The following is a 15246-nucleotide window of genomic DNA, read 5'->3' on the forward strand; positions in this document are numbered from 1 at the left end:
TGTTTCAATATTTGAAAGTCAGAGCTATCACATCTCTGATATTTTTGTAAATATCTTTCTTGACAGTTTTGTATGAATGAGCACATTTGAAGCATTTTTATCAAAATCACATTTTCACATTTACATTTTTTTTAGCATTTAGCAGACGCTTTTATCCAAAGCGACTTACACAATGAGCTTAACACGATGAGCAATTGAGGGTTAAGGGCCTTGCTCAGGGACCCAACAGTGGCAACTTGGTGGTGGTGGGGCTTGAACCGGCAACCTTCTGTTTACTAGTCCAGTACCTTAACCACTGAGCTATCACTGGCCTTTTCACACATTTTTTTTTTTTTTTTACAAAGGAAATCATTAACAGTCACATCTTCAAATCATGTCCCGTTTGTACTTATCACTTCCTTTGCAACATTTTAGAACGAATCATGAACTCCCATGTTTGTACAAATTATCAGTTATGTACGAATTAAAAAAAAGCAAAAAAAAGCTGCGATGTACATGGACCTTTTTGTGACGTGTACTGTAGTGTCTCTCCACATTCCTCCCAATCATTGTGAAAATAGTAAGTTTTCTTTCGCTTTTCTTGTATGTTTTTTCAATATTATTTTTTCGGTGTAAAAACCTGCATCTCGCTCTGCATCATAGCTGTGCTTGCTTGCTTGTCTCAGCATTATGCACACAATATAAAACTCCACACCCAGACAAGATCAGAGCTCACATAGACAAAACATTTTTGTTTTTAAAATGTTACATTCAGTATGTCATTTTCAAATCTACATCTGCTATTGATTCAAAAAGAACAGCAACACAAAACAATTTTTAGACAGAGCTCTATAGTTACTAGTGCTATTTTAGAACATGCCCTGCGGGCGACTCACGTGGTCTCCACGGACACCGTGTTGGTGACCCCTGGTCTAGATGATGATGATGACTGCATGAGATTACATTCATGGGATTTAGCAGATGCTTTATCCAATGTGGGAACCAAATACAGTTCGAGCAATTAAGTGTTAAGTGCCTTGCTCAGGGGCCCAACAGTGGCAGCTTGGCAATGGTGGGGCTTGAATCGGCAGCCTTCTGATTAATTGTCTAGTGCCTTAACTGGTGAGCTACCACTGCCCATAAAACACATCTGTAGAAAACAATTCTTTAAACTCATGTGTCAAGAAGGTGTATTTAAAAAAAAAAATACTGCAGAAGATGCAGTACACACAGAAAAGGACAGTCATGTAATAATGTAATACAGCTTAAGGATTCTTTATTCCTTAAGAGCTTATATTAAATTGACTTTCGATACAATAGGCAATTCATAAGGGGCCCAAGCTAAACAATCTGCTTGCTAACTATCAAGATGCCAGCCATTTCCAAGCAATCAGCCCCACAGACCTTCCAGGCAATTTATTGTACGGCTGGTACAAAGTGAGAGCTGTATATGGTCCTTTTAACTGGCTGTGGGTTCAAACTGCAGGCTCTACACTCCAGAGATTCTTTGCAAGGTTTTTACTCTGGTGCAGACAGATGTCATAGGCAGCCAGCTGTATTACCTCTAAGTGCAGTGTAATTATTAACCACTACATTGGGTAACATTGATTTATAATTTTTTATCTTGACAGTATGTGGCGTTTATGTTTAACCCCTAAATCTTTGGAAGAGTCTTGGTTGGGTTCACATCTAGTGACACATACTAACCGAATGCCCCAGGTATGCACAAACCTGCTGCCTGCTAAAAATGCCAAAGACTATAAGATAAACTTTTGGTTAAGGAATTTGAGTACTTTCTGTGCATGTTCATGTTCTAACAGGTCTGAAAACACACACATTTAATGATCCACACTATCAAATGACTAATGAATAGACTAACCTTGAAATCTGATGAACCTTCCTGCCATGAACATTACCAGCATGTAAACATGGCATTCAACCTACAAACAAACATCTAGTAACTGTAAAGACTGTAACATAATTTACATTACTCACCCTCGCATCAAAACTGGTCAACATCAAGTCTGGTCATATTGATTAGATTTACTCTGACCCTTCTCTCTGAGGGTATGAGTAGGGTTGTTGCGGTGAAAGAATTTCCCCTCTCGATATTTAGGCGGCTCAACACCGCGGTATGCGATATTATCGCAACATATATATATATATATTTTTTGGAAAATTACGTAATTTATCTGGATTTTAGAGCTATATAAACAAGCTTTATTGTTAGGCTATGATTTGGTATATTATTGCTTTATAATGACAGAGACAGCTTTAGGACAAATCAAATGTGTGTTTATTGTTAAATACAGAACAGAGCTAAGATGCGCAATAAGAATGCATGTCTTTTCTCTATTAAAAAAAGGTTTAAATTTAGCTTCTAGCCTAGGATAGATATACACTGTAAAACGAAAAAAAAGTGTTTAGGCTAAATATTTTAAATGCACATCTAATCAAAATATGGTAAAAAAAAAAATAGAATAAAGTCTGTAAGCCCTTAAACCTGCGTTATCATGCGAGCTAGAAAAACCAACATGTTCACCTGATGTTGTTTGAGAGAGGATCTGAGTGGGGTAGCGATGTTCCCGGCAGCACCAAAACTCTCTCTGATGGTGTGTGTGCTCGCTGCACTAATACACACGTACTGTACCTGCATGCGACTTTAGAGAGCAGAGGAAATCTAGCCTGGTTGTCGCACCACTATTAACCATCTATTTAGTAGGTATAATTAACATAACAATATATACTACATTTTAAGTTATTATTCGTTTCAATAGATTTTTATTCAACGAAAAAATACATTTAAATCATTCCAGCAAGCCAGCAAGAGAATATTTGCAGGCTGCAATGCCATATTAACCGTCATTAAGTGTTTTAGTACACCAAGGCTGTTTAAATATAGTCTAAATTACAAGTATTTTATTGTGTGTGAACTGAATTTGATCATTAATAAACTTGCCTATAATTAATGTTGACATTGTTTCCATTTTAAAACACAAAGCCTGACACTCAGCAGCAACGGATGCGAACAGTTTGCGGAAAAATGTCGCTCTTAGCTAATTTTCATTATGATTTCATTTAACATTTATTACGCCCGAATGCACGCGTAACACAAGATGCACCCTGCAACAAAAAAATAAAAAAGAAAGAAAAAACATAAACATCGCGGTGTTGCGGTTGCATGGCATGCCCTGCGGTTGGCTTGCGGTTAGCGCAACAGCCCTAGGTATGAGGCCCAATCCATGCCACGAAGTGCCTTTGGTTTTTGCTCAACTGAACTAACAGTTTCGTGTTTATTTTTTTAAATGCACTAGGACACAACTACAATGTCCCTGTCTAGTAGTCAATAATGTGTTCTCCCATTACAAGACACATTAGTGAGTTTCATTAACACGGCTTACTGTTTAGAGAACATAGCAGTAAAGTAAAAAATAAGATGATCTTAAACACCATGAGCAGAATCAGTTCAGCTTTCATAATATAGATTTTAACTGGTAGCTGTTCTCAAACAGTTTATTACAAGCGCTAACTAACCATAATAATAATTGAATAATAGAGAGACAGTCATATATTAAAGTAGAGTTTTACCTTTCTACTGGGGCATGATGTGGAATAGCCACATTATTTTTGTAAACAAAGTTACACACAGATTCAAATGTTCAGAATTTAACCTGCTCATACTCGCTACTTATGCAAAATGTAGTTAGATAGATATTTTTGCCATACTGCCCTGACCCCTTTCTACTTTAAGCTGGCTAATTATGGCCGCCTTTCTGGACTCCTTTGGAAATTGTGGGCAAACTGAGTTAAATTACTGAGTTCTCTATTATTACAATATATGCAGTAGACCTCTGTATGGTTGCCTGTTACTGCCTAACACTGCCTAGAGTCACACTGACAGTTTTGTTAACAATATAAGCATTGCACTGTATTAAGCTGGTCAAAAAAGGAGTTGAGAATAAAGTATAACATTCAGGCAATCATCTGGAGTGTTGGTATCAGGAATCACAAACCCTTTTTATAGGTTTTTTTTTGTTTTTTTTTTAACATTGTTGATTTGAACATCTGTGTAAAGGTTGGTCTTGTACTGTCTAAATTGATCATATTATTTTCCTTGTTTTGGTAGATATACGAGGGTTCTTCAAAAAGTTTCCACACGTTTTTTCACTTGAACAAATTACATTTACTTTTCTACAGTCACCGTTCGATGCAATTTTTTCCCAGCGTCGTACCAATTTTTTAATGCCATCAGCAAAAAAATGTTTTTGGTTGAGCACGTAGCCACCGATGCACCGATGCTTTGACATCATCACATGAAAATCTTCTTCCCCTTAAAGCTTCTTTGAGTGTCCAAAAAAATGGAACTCGGATGGCGCTACATATGGACTATAAGCTCTCTCTCAGACATGACAGTTACTACTCCTAGGATTACTAGGATATTTAGTTAGTACTTGTAATAAATTGTTTGCCACAGACTTCATGATGATGCACTGGTTCTGCTCATATTGTTTATGATTATCCTACAAAATTTCTGTTGTGTTCACTACATTACACTATTAAATAAAATAAATAAACTTAAAAAGAGCCTCACAGTGAAGATAAACCGGAGCAGCGCGCGCGTGTGTGTTTGTGCCTTTAGAAGAGACGCTTTGTTCACAGTATCGCTATAAGTGATTCATTGATTCACGAGTCATTTTTCGCGAAGCGTAAGTTTCTCTTCTCAGTTATCTCTCCGTGTTTACTGTTATTAATTAAATGTCGTGGTTTTAAATAAACACCAACTAATACAGAACATTTTGTGTGACTCTCTTACATTAAAAAGCTTCATTAAAAAGCTTAATTAAACTGCTATTACCACAGATCTGTAACCGAGTCAGACTCGTTCCGTCTAAGGAGCTAAAAGTTCAGCAGATGATCCTGAACTAACGAATTTGGTAATGAATAAACTTTTGCCTCTGATTGGCTCTGTAACGTTTTCTGTTCTCATCTACATCACAAGCAAGAACCGCTTACGATTTACCAAAGTGAACCAGGAGTTTATATAACGTGCTGATAGAATCGACTCAGATGTGACCGGGTTGAATTATCTTTTTAAAGTAAATATTACAATCAGCAAAATTACATCGTATGTATGATGCACAACGTTAATGATGTTATTTTAGGTCATGAAGAGCTTTCACTGTGGTTTCTGTACGATTGTTGATGAATGGTGATGTGATGGTTGGTGCTTCGTAGCTCAAAGTCTGGATCAATCCACTGAGCTGTTAACTTAACGTGATCTTTATATATCACACGATCGAATCGGCTACTTTTAGGAAATATCGCCGATCGCCGATAGCATATTTTGATTAAAAATCGGCCGATACCGATTCATAGCCGATCGATCGTCCCATCTCTACTGAAATTTTTTTTTCAGTTTGCATTAAGGATATAAATACTTGACTAATTAACAATAACTTATTTGTTTGATTAATGCTGTTGGTTAAAACTAATCTGGTCCATTTAAATACATTTCCAAAAGCTGACGGTTGATTTAAATTAATAGTTAAGCTACAGATCTTTGTCACACATATTTTGACTGCTTGTTTAACACAAGACGTGTGAATTTAATGTTTTTTTTTTATTATTATTATTATTTACACATTTTTTTTATCTTTTGTATTTTTCCCTAGTATAAAGGCTGATTTGTGTATTTGGTGAGCCCTCAGTGTAGGCTACTGACTTTCCTTTCTGCATTTTAAATTCTAAACCAGCTTTGGTGTTTGTCCACGTTATTGTTTTACTTTGCATCCATGTTTGCTATGCCATGGTGCTTTAATGTAATAAAGCATGAAGCCTTGTTGACATGAATGCACTCGACAGGTTAACCGATGGTACTTCAAATCGATGGTTAAGACAACCTGGCAAAACTGCTCTTTGTGCCATGTGCTTAATGCGGTTGCATGTTTTAAAGGGCTGTTTTCAGCCAGGACAATACAGTGTGGAACAATGGAGGAGAAGAATACTGTTTGTTAGAGGATGTTGTGTGTGTGTTTTTTGTGGCGATGGAAATCTAGGGCAGACTATTCCACAGCTGTATTTAGCCAAGGTGGCGTGCTTAAAACCTAGAGAGGCGCACCTAAGCTAGTGTTCAGGCTTTTAGTGTTTAGCTGTCTGTTTTTCACTTGTTTTACTTTGTACAGCTCAGTAGTTTCTGACTGATTTGTGGTGAATAACTCTTCTGGTTTCTTTTGTTAGTCTTACACAAAATATTTGTTAAGGTACAGTCATGTTGTACATGGAATGTTTTAACTGTAAACAAGATATTTGTGAGTGTTTTTCCATGCATTCCAAGTATCTGGACATGGTAATGTATAGTTTGAACCCTACACTGGGGACTAGGTTGAGGTTGAGCAAGGCTTTAATTTCCTCTGTGCAATGCCCAGCACTAATCCCACTTTTGTTTATACAGGCAAATCTCATGCTTAATTATTTGCAGCACTCTCTTTCACATGCTTAAGGCACTGCTTCCCAATGTGGGAGCTATAATGTGTGTCCAGTGGGGCCTCAGCCTCCACTACAACTGAATCATTTTCGCAACCCAAATCATATAAGCATAGAGACTGTGGCGGTTGTTTAAGGAAGTGGCATGCATGGCTGCTTTCTATTTTTGAACTGCTTACTTGCACACAGTGAATTGATAAACCTTAAAATACAGGGTGGGCCATTTATATGTATACACCTAAATAAAATGGGAATGGTTGGTGATATTAACTTCCTGTTTGTGGCACATTAGTATATGGGAGGGAGAAAACTTTTCAAGATGGGTGGTGACCATGGCGGCCATTTTGAAGTCGGCCATTTTTGATCCACCTTTAGTTTTATCAATGGGAAGAGGGTCATGTGACACATCAAACTTATTGAGAATTTCACAAGAAAAACAATGGTGTGCTTGCTTTTAACGTAACTTTATTCTTTCATGAGTTATTTACAAGCTTCTCTTTGTTTACAGCCATTGACATGTCGCAGAGGTTAACACGTGAGGAGCAGATAGAAATTGTGTTGATGTCTGGTGAACGCAGTACCCGGGTCATTGCAGCAGATTTCAATGCAAGACACCCTACGAGACCACCCATCTCCCATGCTACAGTTAGCAAACTGCTTGCCAAGTTTCGTGAAACTGGTTCAGTGTTGCATTTGCCAAAATGTGGACGCATGAAAACTGTCACTAATGAAGAAACATCAGTGGCTGTCCTAGCTTCATTCAGCAAGAGCCCACAGCGTAGCACTCGCCGCATGTCACTGAAAAATGGCATCAGTCGAACATCCCTTCGGTGGATATTAGCTACTCACAAATGGCACCCTTACAAACTCCAGCTGCTGCAGCATCTCAACGAGGATGACCCAGATCGGCGCACTGAATTTGCAGAATGGGCAAAACAAAAATTGGAACAGGACCCTCAGTTTACACAGAACATTTTGTTCAGTGATGAGGCAAACTTTTATGTGAATGGTGAAGTTAACAAACAAAACCACCGCTATTGGTCTGACACTAACCCACATTGGATAGATCCCTCCAAGACTGTTGGAACACAAAAATTGATGGTATGGTGTGGTATATGGGGTACAAAGATAGTGGGGCCATTCTTCATCAATGGAAACCTCAAGGCCACTGGATATTTGAAATTGCTACATGATGATGTGTTTCCCTCTTTATGCACTGAAGCTGGCACGTTCCCTGAGTTTTTCCAGCAAGATGGTGCACCACCACATTATGGGTGTCAGGTCCGAGCATTCCTAGATGAACAGTTTCCTGGAAAGTGGATTGGTCGTCGTGGGCCAGTCGAATGGCCCCCAAGGTCTCCCGATCTGACCCCCTTAGACTTTTATCTTTGGGGTCATCTGAAGGCAATTGTCTATGCTGTGAAGATACGAGATGTGCAGCACCTGAAACTACGGATACTGGAAGCCTGTGCTAGCATTTCTTCTGCGGTGTTGCTATCAGTGTGTGAAGAGTGGGAGAAGAGGGTTGCATTGACAATCCAACACAATGGGCAGCACTTTGAACACATTTTATAAGTGGTCAGAAACTTGTAAATAACTCATGAAAGAATACAGTTACGTTAAAACCAAGCACACCATTGTTTTTCTTGTGAAATTCTCAATAAGTTTGATGTGTCACATGACCCTCTTCCCATTGGAAAAAACTAAAGTTGGATCCAAAATGGCCGACTTCAAAATGGCCGCCATGGTCACCACCCAGCTTGAAAAGTTTTCTTCCTCCCATATACTAATGTGCCACAAACAGGAAGTTAATATCACCAACCATTCCCATTTTATTTAGGTGTATCCATATAAATGGCCCACCCTGTAGATTGTAAAACCAGTTCAGCATTCGGAATGTAAGTTTTACACAAAGTCAGCAGCACAAGCACATACAGAAAATTCTTATAAAAATTGTAATGTAGTCAGTGTATTAAATATTTTCCTGACTACATTAGTGTTGTTATTATAAGATGCTGATCAGCGTTTCACTTTTGTACTGTAGCATGATGCAAAATATCCACATCAGTAGAAAAAGTAGAAAGTTTTAACACATAGATCTACATGTAAAGAGATTTAAATGCAGTCAGACTCCATACTGACACACAGTAGTTTCACAGTTTGTTTTCAATTCATTCATTCACCATTCATTATATAAATGCATTAGAAATATTTCTGTTTGAATTAAAATCTCCAGCTGTAAGCAGAGCTGCTGCCTGCACACTGGACGTGGGCAAAAGTGTATTTTAGGATGCCATACTTCTGTAGCTCATTTGGAACCAAGCGTCAGCTGTTGGAAATCTATTAAAATAACATTTTAACCAACATCATTAATTGAACTTTTGGTTAATCATTTAATCATTAACATCCCTAATGCTAAAAGGAACTCACAATGCCATGTTTCTTTCCAATAAAGAAAAATAAAAGTCCACTAGCTGGCATAATCAATATTAAATTTAGTGTTAAACTTGAAGACCATTATGCTGCCTGCAACATCATCCGGCATGACCAGTTTGGCAGTGGGTCAGTGATGGTCTGGGAAGTCATATTCTTGGAGGGTGGCATTAAACTGTGCACTCTGACTGCTGTTAGGCACTGGGATGAAATCCAACACTCCCGTAGGAAGAGTGTAAGCTTTGAGAGTTTGAATAAAATGTTAGCAGAATGTTAGCAATTTATACCTTTACTTAGTCCAGCATTAGTCAAAGGTCTTTTGTTAATGCTACATTTGAATTCTGGGAAAGACCTTAATTAATATTTCCAGCAGGTGAAAAGAGAACTTGTTCACTTGAAAGCATGTTAACAGTTAACTTTTTTTGTTTTACAATCCTTAGTTCAAGATAAGTTGGGACAGTATGACATGTATGTAAATAAATGTATGTGTTTGGGGGATAAGCAGTAAATAAACTTAAAAAGAGCCTCACAGTGAAGATAAACCGGAGCAGCGCGTGTGTGTTTGTGCCTTTAGAAGAGACGCTTTTTTCACAGTATCGCTATAAGTGATTCATTGATTCATGAGTTGATTCGTTTTTATGTGAAGCGTAAGTTTCTCTTCTCAGTTATCCCTCCGTGTTTACTGTTATTAATTAAATGTTGTGGTTTTAAATAAACACCAGCTACTACAGAACATTTTGTGTGACTCTCTTACATTAAAAAGCTTCATTAAAAAGCTTAATTAAACTGCTATTACCACAGATCTGTAACCGAGTCAGACTCGTTCCGTCTTAAGGAGCTAAAAGTTTTCTAAAAGTTCAGCAGATGATCCTGAACTAACGAATTTGGTGATGAATAAACTTTTGCCTCGGATTGGCTCTGTAACGTTTTCTGTTCTCATCTACATCACAAGTAAGAACCGCTTACGATTTACCAAAGTGAACCAGGAGTTTATATAACGTGCTGATAGAATCGACTCAGATGTGACCGGGTTGAATTATCTTTTTAAAGTAAATATTACAATCAGCAAAATTACATCGTAAGAGCTTTCACGATAGTTTCTGTACGATGGTTGATGAATGGTGATGTGATGGTTTGTCCTTCGTAGCTCAAAGTCTGGATCAATCCACTGAGCTGTTAACTTAACGTGGTCTTTATATATCACACGATCGGATCGGCTACTTTTAGGAAATATCGCCGATCGCCGATAGCATATTTTGATTAAAAATCGGCCGATACCGATTCGTAGCCGATCGATCGTCCCATCTCTAATTTTAACAATAATCGTAAAAACTATAAAGTTTGCTTTAACGTCTTTCTTTTTTTTAATTATACTGTAACGTTCCAACAAATGAAGACATTTCACTTTAGAAACATCCTAAACAGGAGATGCAAATATGCTTAGGTATAAAAGAAACATTTAGTTCTTATTTTAGGGGCAGATATTGGTCAAGGCTTGCCTCTTTGCAAATATTTGTAAAGAAATGTTGTTTTTGAACTATTAGATTATTTGCAAGGATTTTAAATACTTGATTCACTACAGTACATAATATCAATATTTACAGGCTAGCTTTGGTAAGTACTGCCACAAGGGCTTGGTAATTCTTTAACTAAATATTGTTAAAAAATGCAGCTGACATTTCTTCTCATATGATTCTAATTGGCTAACTAATGTGGCTGTTCCAAATCGCTGTACTTACTCTGAAGTTTACTTTAAATATTGAAACAACTGCTGACATAGTGTACTATAGTTATAGTAATAGTTTGGTGGGACACAGGCCTGCAGATTTTCTAATCATAAAGAAGAGATCTTGGTACTGTTATGTCCTATAGTAGACACCTCTTAACCTTTTACACACAAAAAAGTTATGTGCATAATTGCTACTTTCGTGAAAGCTCCATGTACAAAGTCACACAGGAAGTATAACAGCGGATACTATAAATTCATATAAGATCTGTTTTCTCCCCTGTAGGAAACAGAGATTGCAGACAGCTGTAACCATGTAAGTATGAGTCTTTTTAGTTTTCCACTGTTCTTTAAAGCATGTTAAACTGTTGCGAAATTGTGTATTTGTGAGTATCTGTATAATACCAGTACCCTGTGTGCATTCTGGCAAAATTAATACCCATTGATATGCACAGACTGTTCATTTAGCATGTTTAATCCTGTTGTTTTTCAGCTGCTATGGAACTACAAGTTGAATCTGACAACAGATCCAAAGTTCGAGTCTGTCGCTGTTGAAGTGTGCAAGAGCACCATTAGTGATGTAAGTAACAATGTCTGCTTTAAAGTTTAGGGTGTTTCTCTGAGCTTGGTATAAGAGATATAACAAATGTTTTTTGTAATGCACACAGATTAAGGAGTGTGCAGCAGAAGAGCGGGGAAAGGGCTACCTGGTGTCTTGTTTGGTGGATCACCGTAGCAACATCACCGAATACCAGTGCAATCAGTATATCACAAAGATGACCACCATAATCTACAGTGACTATCGGCTCATCTGTGGATTTATGGACAAATGCAAGGATGACATCAACGCACTGCATTGTGGGAGTATTAATACTGGCGAGAAGGTGAGCCAAAACTGACTGCAGTGTTGCTGAGATGCATTATTGTTCCCCTTACACACTGGTCACAACTGAAGCTTTGTGCTGATTTAGGCTTAAAAAAATGAACATGACCAAGTTCTGACTGACAGATTGGAGACAGAAATTGGCGTTCTGTTAAAGTTTGCAGTGACTTGGCATTCAGGCTGTGGCTGACTAATTTTGAAAATGAATTGACACTTCTCACTGTCATAAATGCAGTTGAACAGCTTCAGAGCAAAAAAAAATGTGTGGGTTGTTAACAGATTTAGAGGAATTTTATATAAAGTGGCTTTATGCCTGGCTCCCACCCAGGAACAATTTGGTTGACTTCAGGTTAATCTGGAAAGAGTTTTTACATAATCCTCTGCTCAGGGGTGCTGTAATCCAATTTTCAGCTTCTACCAAATGTATTTAAGTCCAGTCGAGCCCTTCAGACAACTTTAAGTTTAATATTTACCACTGTAGTGTAAATGGCAGTTTATTAAAGCACCTGTTTAATGGTGGTAATGCTTTCAGTTAGTGATGAACACATGGGCTAGCAATTTTGCATTTGGTTCTATCATGGACAATGTGAGTTAATTCATTTTAGGGATATTCTAACCTGCTTTATAAGCCTCTTTTTTAATGTCATGTTTTCTCTACAACATGTGGATAATATAAGGACAGCAAGTTGTTTACATTTGTTGATGTGTCTGTTCGCAGAAGATTCCCCAAGTTGTCAGGTCCTAGGATTTAATTGACATGCATATTCATGAGCAAAATCTAAAAGTGTTGGGGGTGTGCTTCTAGTTAAGTCTTTAAATGTGTGGAAAACTTGTCTTGGCAGTATGTTTGTGTATTCATATGTAGCATCTCTTACCATGTCAGAAGCATTGTAAAAAAAAATTCTAGGTTGCACCAGGCCTGCAACAGGGTGCTTCTTAAAACATTATGGCACAGCGTCTGCTAAATACCGTAAATGTATAGTCATAGGATTTTCAGTTTTGTTTAATTTCAATGCATTTAGGAAAAATGTTTCTAATAAGGTTTTATCATTTGTGGTATGATTTACTACAGTTAAAATATTTTAATTATAGCCAAAATAAATTGAGTGAACAGAGAATTTTCTCCATAAACCTTTTAATGTACTTTTGCAGATCAGCAGAACCAATCAGTTCTTTTATTGGTTGATAGTGCCAGGTCAATGTGTACAAATTTGTATGCTAAAAGCACTTAATTGTTGTGATATAAAGTTGTTGTGTCATTGGATTTAATGGTTGTAGTGTGTGGTTCCCAAATGAAAACTTGGCCATATGATTTGCATCCTTCTATGTTCATTATTGGATTTTTACAAATGCTCAAATTGCATACCAGTTTTTTTTCCTTTTATATTCCTGTTAATTTTGTTTGCATAGCAGTTCAATTACATTTTGGGAAGATTATTGTTGAAAAAACTAAAAAGCTTATTTCTATTAAAGCTGACTTATCTTAAATCTTTAATAAATACAAGGCAGTTAACTCGATATGACTTGCCTCTTTAAGCTATCCAGTGAAATCCAGTTTAACCCAGTTTTACTTTTTTTCCCTTCACTTTCTCAGGATATACACTCTCAGGGAGAGGTGATAGCCTGCCTGGAGAAAGCACTGGTGAGTGAGGTGGAGGAACAAATAGGACATTATGCAGTTAAAGAAGACTGTAAGAAGTCCATCATGCGTGTAGCTGAGCTCTCTTCAGATGACTTTCACCTGGATAGACATCTCTACTTTGCATGTCGGGATGACCGTGAGCGCTTCTGTGAAAATGTATGCCTTACACATGTAATCCAGCTCAAAAAGATCTAGCTGTTATATTATGTAGAGAAATACACACTCATATGATTTGTTTTCTGTGGTGTAGACTCCAGCTGGAGAGGGCAGGGTTTACAAATGTCTCTTCCACCACAAATTTGAAGACTCTATGTCTGGAAAGGTATTTAAACCAGTTGTTCTGGTTTAAGCTTATTCTTTGATTATCTGCCTTTTATATAGATTCTCTATTCTTTTAATACTTAAGACAAACATAATACTGCATGATGTGTATGGTCATAATGTGTACTTTTTTTTAATTTTTATATTTTTTTACACATCATTTCAATGCACAGTGTAGGGAGGCTCTTTCTACCAGGCAGAAGCTAATAGCACAAGACTATAAGGTGAGCTACTCACTGGCCAAAGCCTGCAAACAAGACCTGAGGAAATATCGTTGCAATGTGGACACCACCCTGCCCCGAGGTAGAGAGGCCAAGCTTTCCTATCTGCTGCTGTGCCTTGAGTCAGCCGTCCACCGAGGTAGGGGTACAACCAAAGCTTTAGGCTACTTGTGCATGCAATGTACTACTGATATGTTCCACATTCATCAAACGTGCCAAATTTGAATTATTACATACATGTTTCTTTGTCATTTGTGCATTGAGTCATTGACCGATTATAGTGCTCAAGTTGGTTTATGATTAAATAGAAAGTTCTACTGCTGTAATGAAATAAAAGTAAATGTAATAAACACTTTTCTTTTGCATTTTACATACTGTCCTAACATTTTCTGATATGGGGTTGTAAATGTAAATTTATAATTCAGGAAAGTATTTTCTGGGCCCTTGAATAAGACCCTTCAGCTTTAGTAATTCGCTTTGGATAAGGGCGTGTGCTAAATGCCGAAATGTAAAAATGTGTGTCACTTTGTATTTGATGCTGCTGTCAGAGTTTGGACAGATCTGCCCACATTGCCGTGTCTGTTTTCTAGCTGTTTAGTCTCTCTCTCTCTCTCTCTCCTTGTGTTTGTCAGGACGTACTGTGAGTGGTGAGTGTCAGGGGGAAATGTTGGACTACAGACGCATGCTGATGGAGGATTATTCACTGAGTCCTGAAATTGTGTTGCACTGCCGCGGGGAAATTGACACGCATTGCTCTGGTCTGCACCACAAGGGCCGAACCCTCCACTGTCTCATGAGAGTTTCCCGGGAGAAGGGCGTGTCGGACAACCTCTGTCAGAAAGCTGTGAGTTCAGTTTTGCAGTAAGAATGGGCTGCTGTTAAAGCCTGACCTCACTTGTGCTCTAGAGGAAGTTTGTTTTCACAGAATTTGATTGGGGAAATAACATATTTATAAATAACACTGATGCACAATACCCAGAGATAATGACCACCATTTAGTAATAGAGTTTGCAATTCCACTGCACACATGTTTACCCCAACAAAGTTATTACATAATGAATTCACATCATAACACAAGCTCTCCCACAAAGCCTCTCTATTATTAATCACTTTATTTAATTCAGAGTAATAAAAACTTACCATGTATCCAACATGCTTTTTTTTTTGTCTAAATGACTCTGTGATACTTGGAGCAATTGCTAAAAGCTGCCAAAATTGCTATTTGGCTACAGGGTACACTACATAATGTTGAGCTGCAATAACGTTCGGACCCTATTTAATAATTTATACAATGTCTGAGTGAATTTGGGATTCATTTTATCAATGGTCAAGTCAGTTCATTCGCTGTGTTGGAATGGAAAAAAACAAACTGACACATTGATATTGAAATTGATTCCAACTTTTTTATTCTGTGTGTTTTCCTTAGCTCCAAACGTTGATTCAAGAGACTGATCCTGGAGCAGATTATCGGATTGACCGAGCTCTTAATGAAGCCTGTGAATCAGTCATTCAGACTGCATGCAAACACATTCGTAATGGAGACCCAATGTGAGTACAC

At 37.6% G+C, this 15246-nt stretch overlaps 1 protein-coding gene across 3 annotated transcripts in view; it reads left to right on the forward strand.

Moving 5' to 3' along the window:
• glg1a (golgi glycoprotein 1a) overlaps positions 1–15246 on the forward strand; it is a 37808-nt gene that overhangs the window by 1416 nt on the left and 21146 nt on the right. For all 3 annotated transcript variants that reach the window (XM_062992728.1, XM_062992712.1, XM_062992719.1), the window contains exons 2-9: positions 10908–10937; positions 11115–11201; positions 11290–11505; positions 13099–13302; positions 13397–13468; positions 13641–13827; positions 14321–14532; positions 15115–15236. In XM_062992728.1, coding sequence (XP_062848798.1) covers positions 10908–10937; positions 11115–11201; positions 11290–11505; positions 13099–13302; positions 13397–13468; positions 13641–13827; positions 14321–14532; positions 15115–15236 — 1130 coding nt within the window. The remainder of the gene's footprint in view (positions 1–10907; positions 10938–11114; positions 11202–11289; positions 11506–13098; positions 13303–13396; positions 13469–13640; positions 13828–14320; positions 14533–15114; positions 15237–15246) is intronic.

Source organism: Trichomycterus rosablanca, chromosome 1 (genome assembly GCF_030014385.1).
Source record: "Trichomycterus rosablanca isolate fTriRos1 chromosome 1, fTriRos1.hap1, whole genome shotgun sequence".
NCBI lineage: Eukaryota > Metazoa > Chordata > Actinopteri > Siluriformes > Trichomycteridae > Trichomycterus > Trichomycterus rosablanca.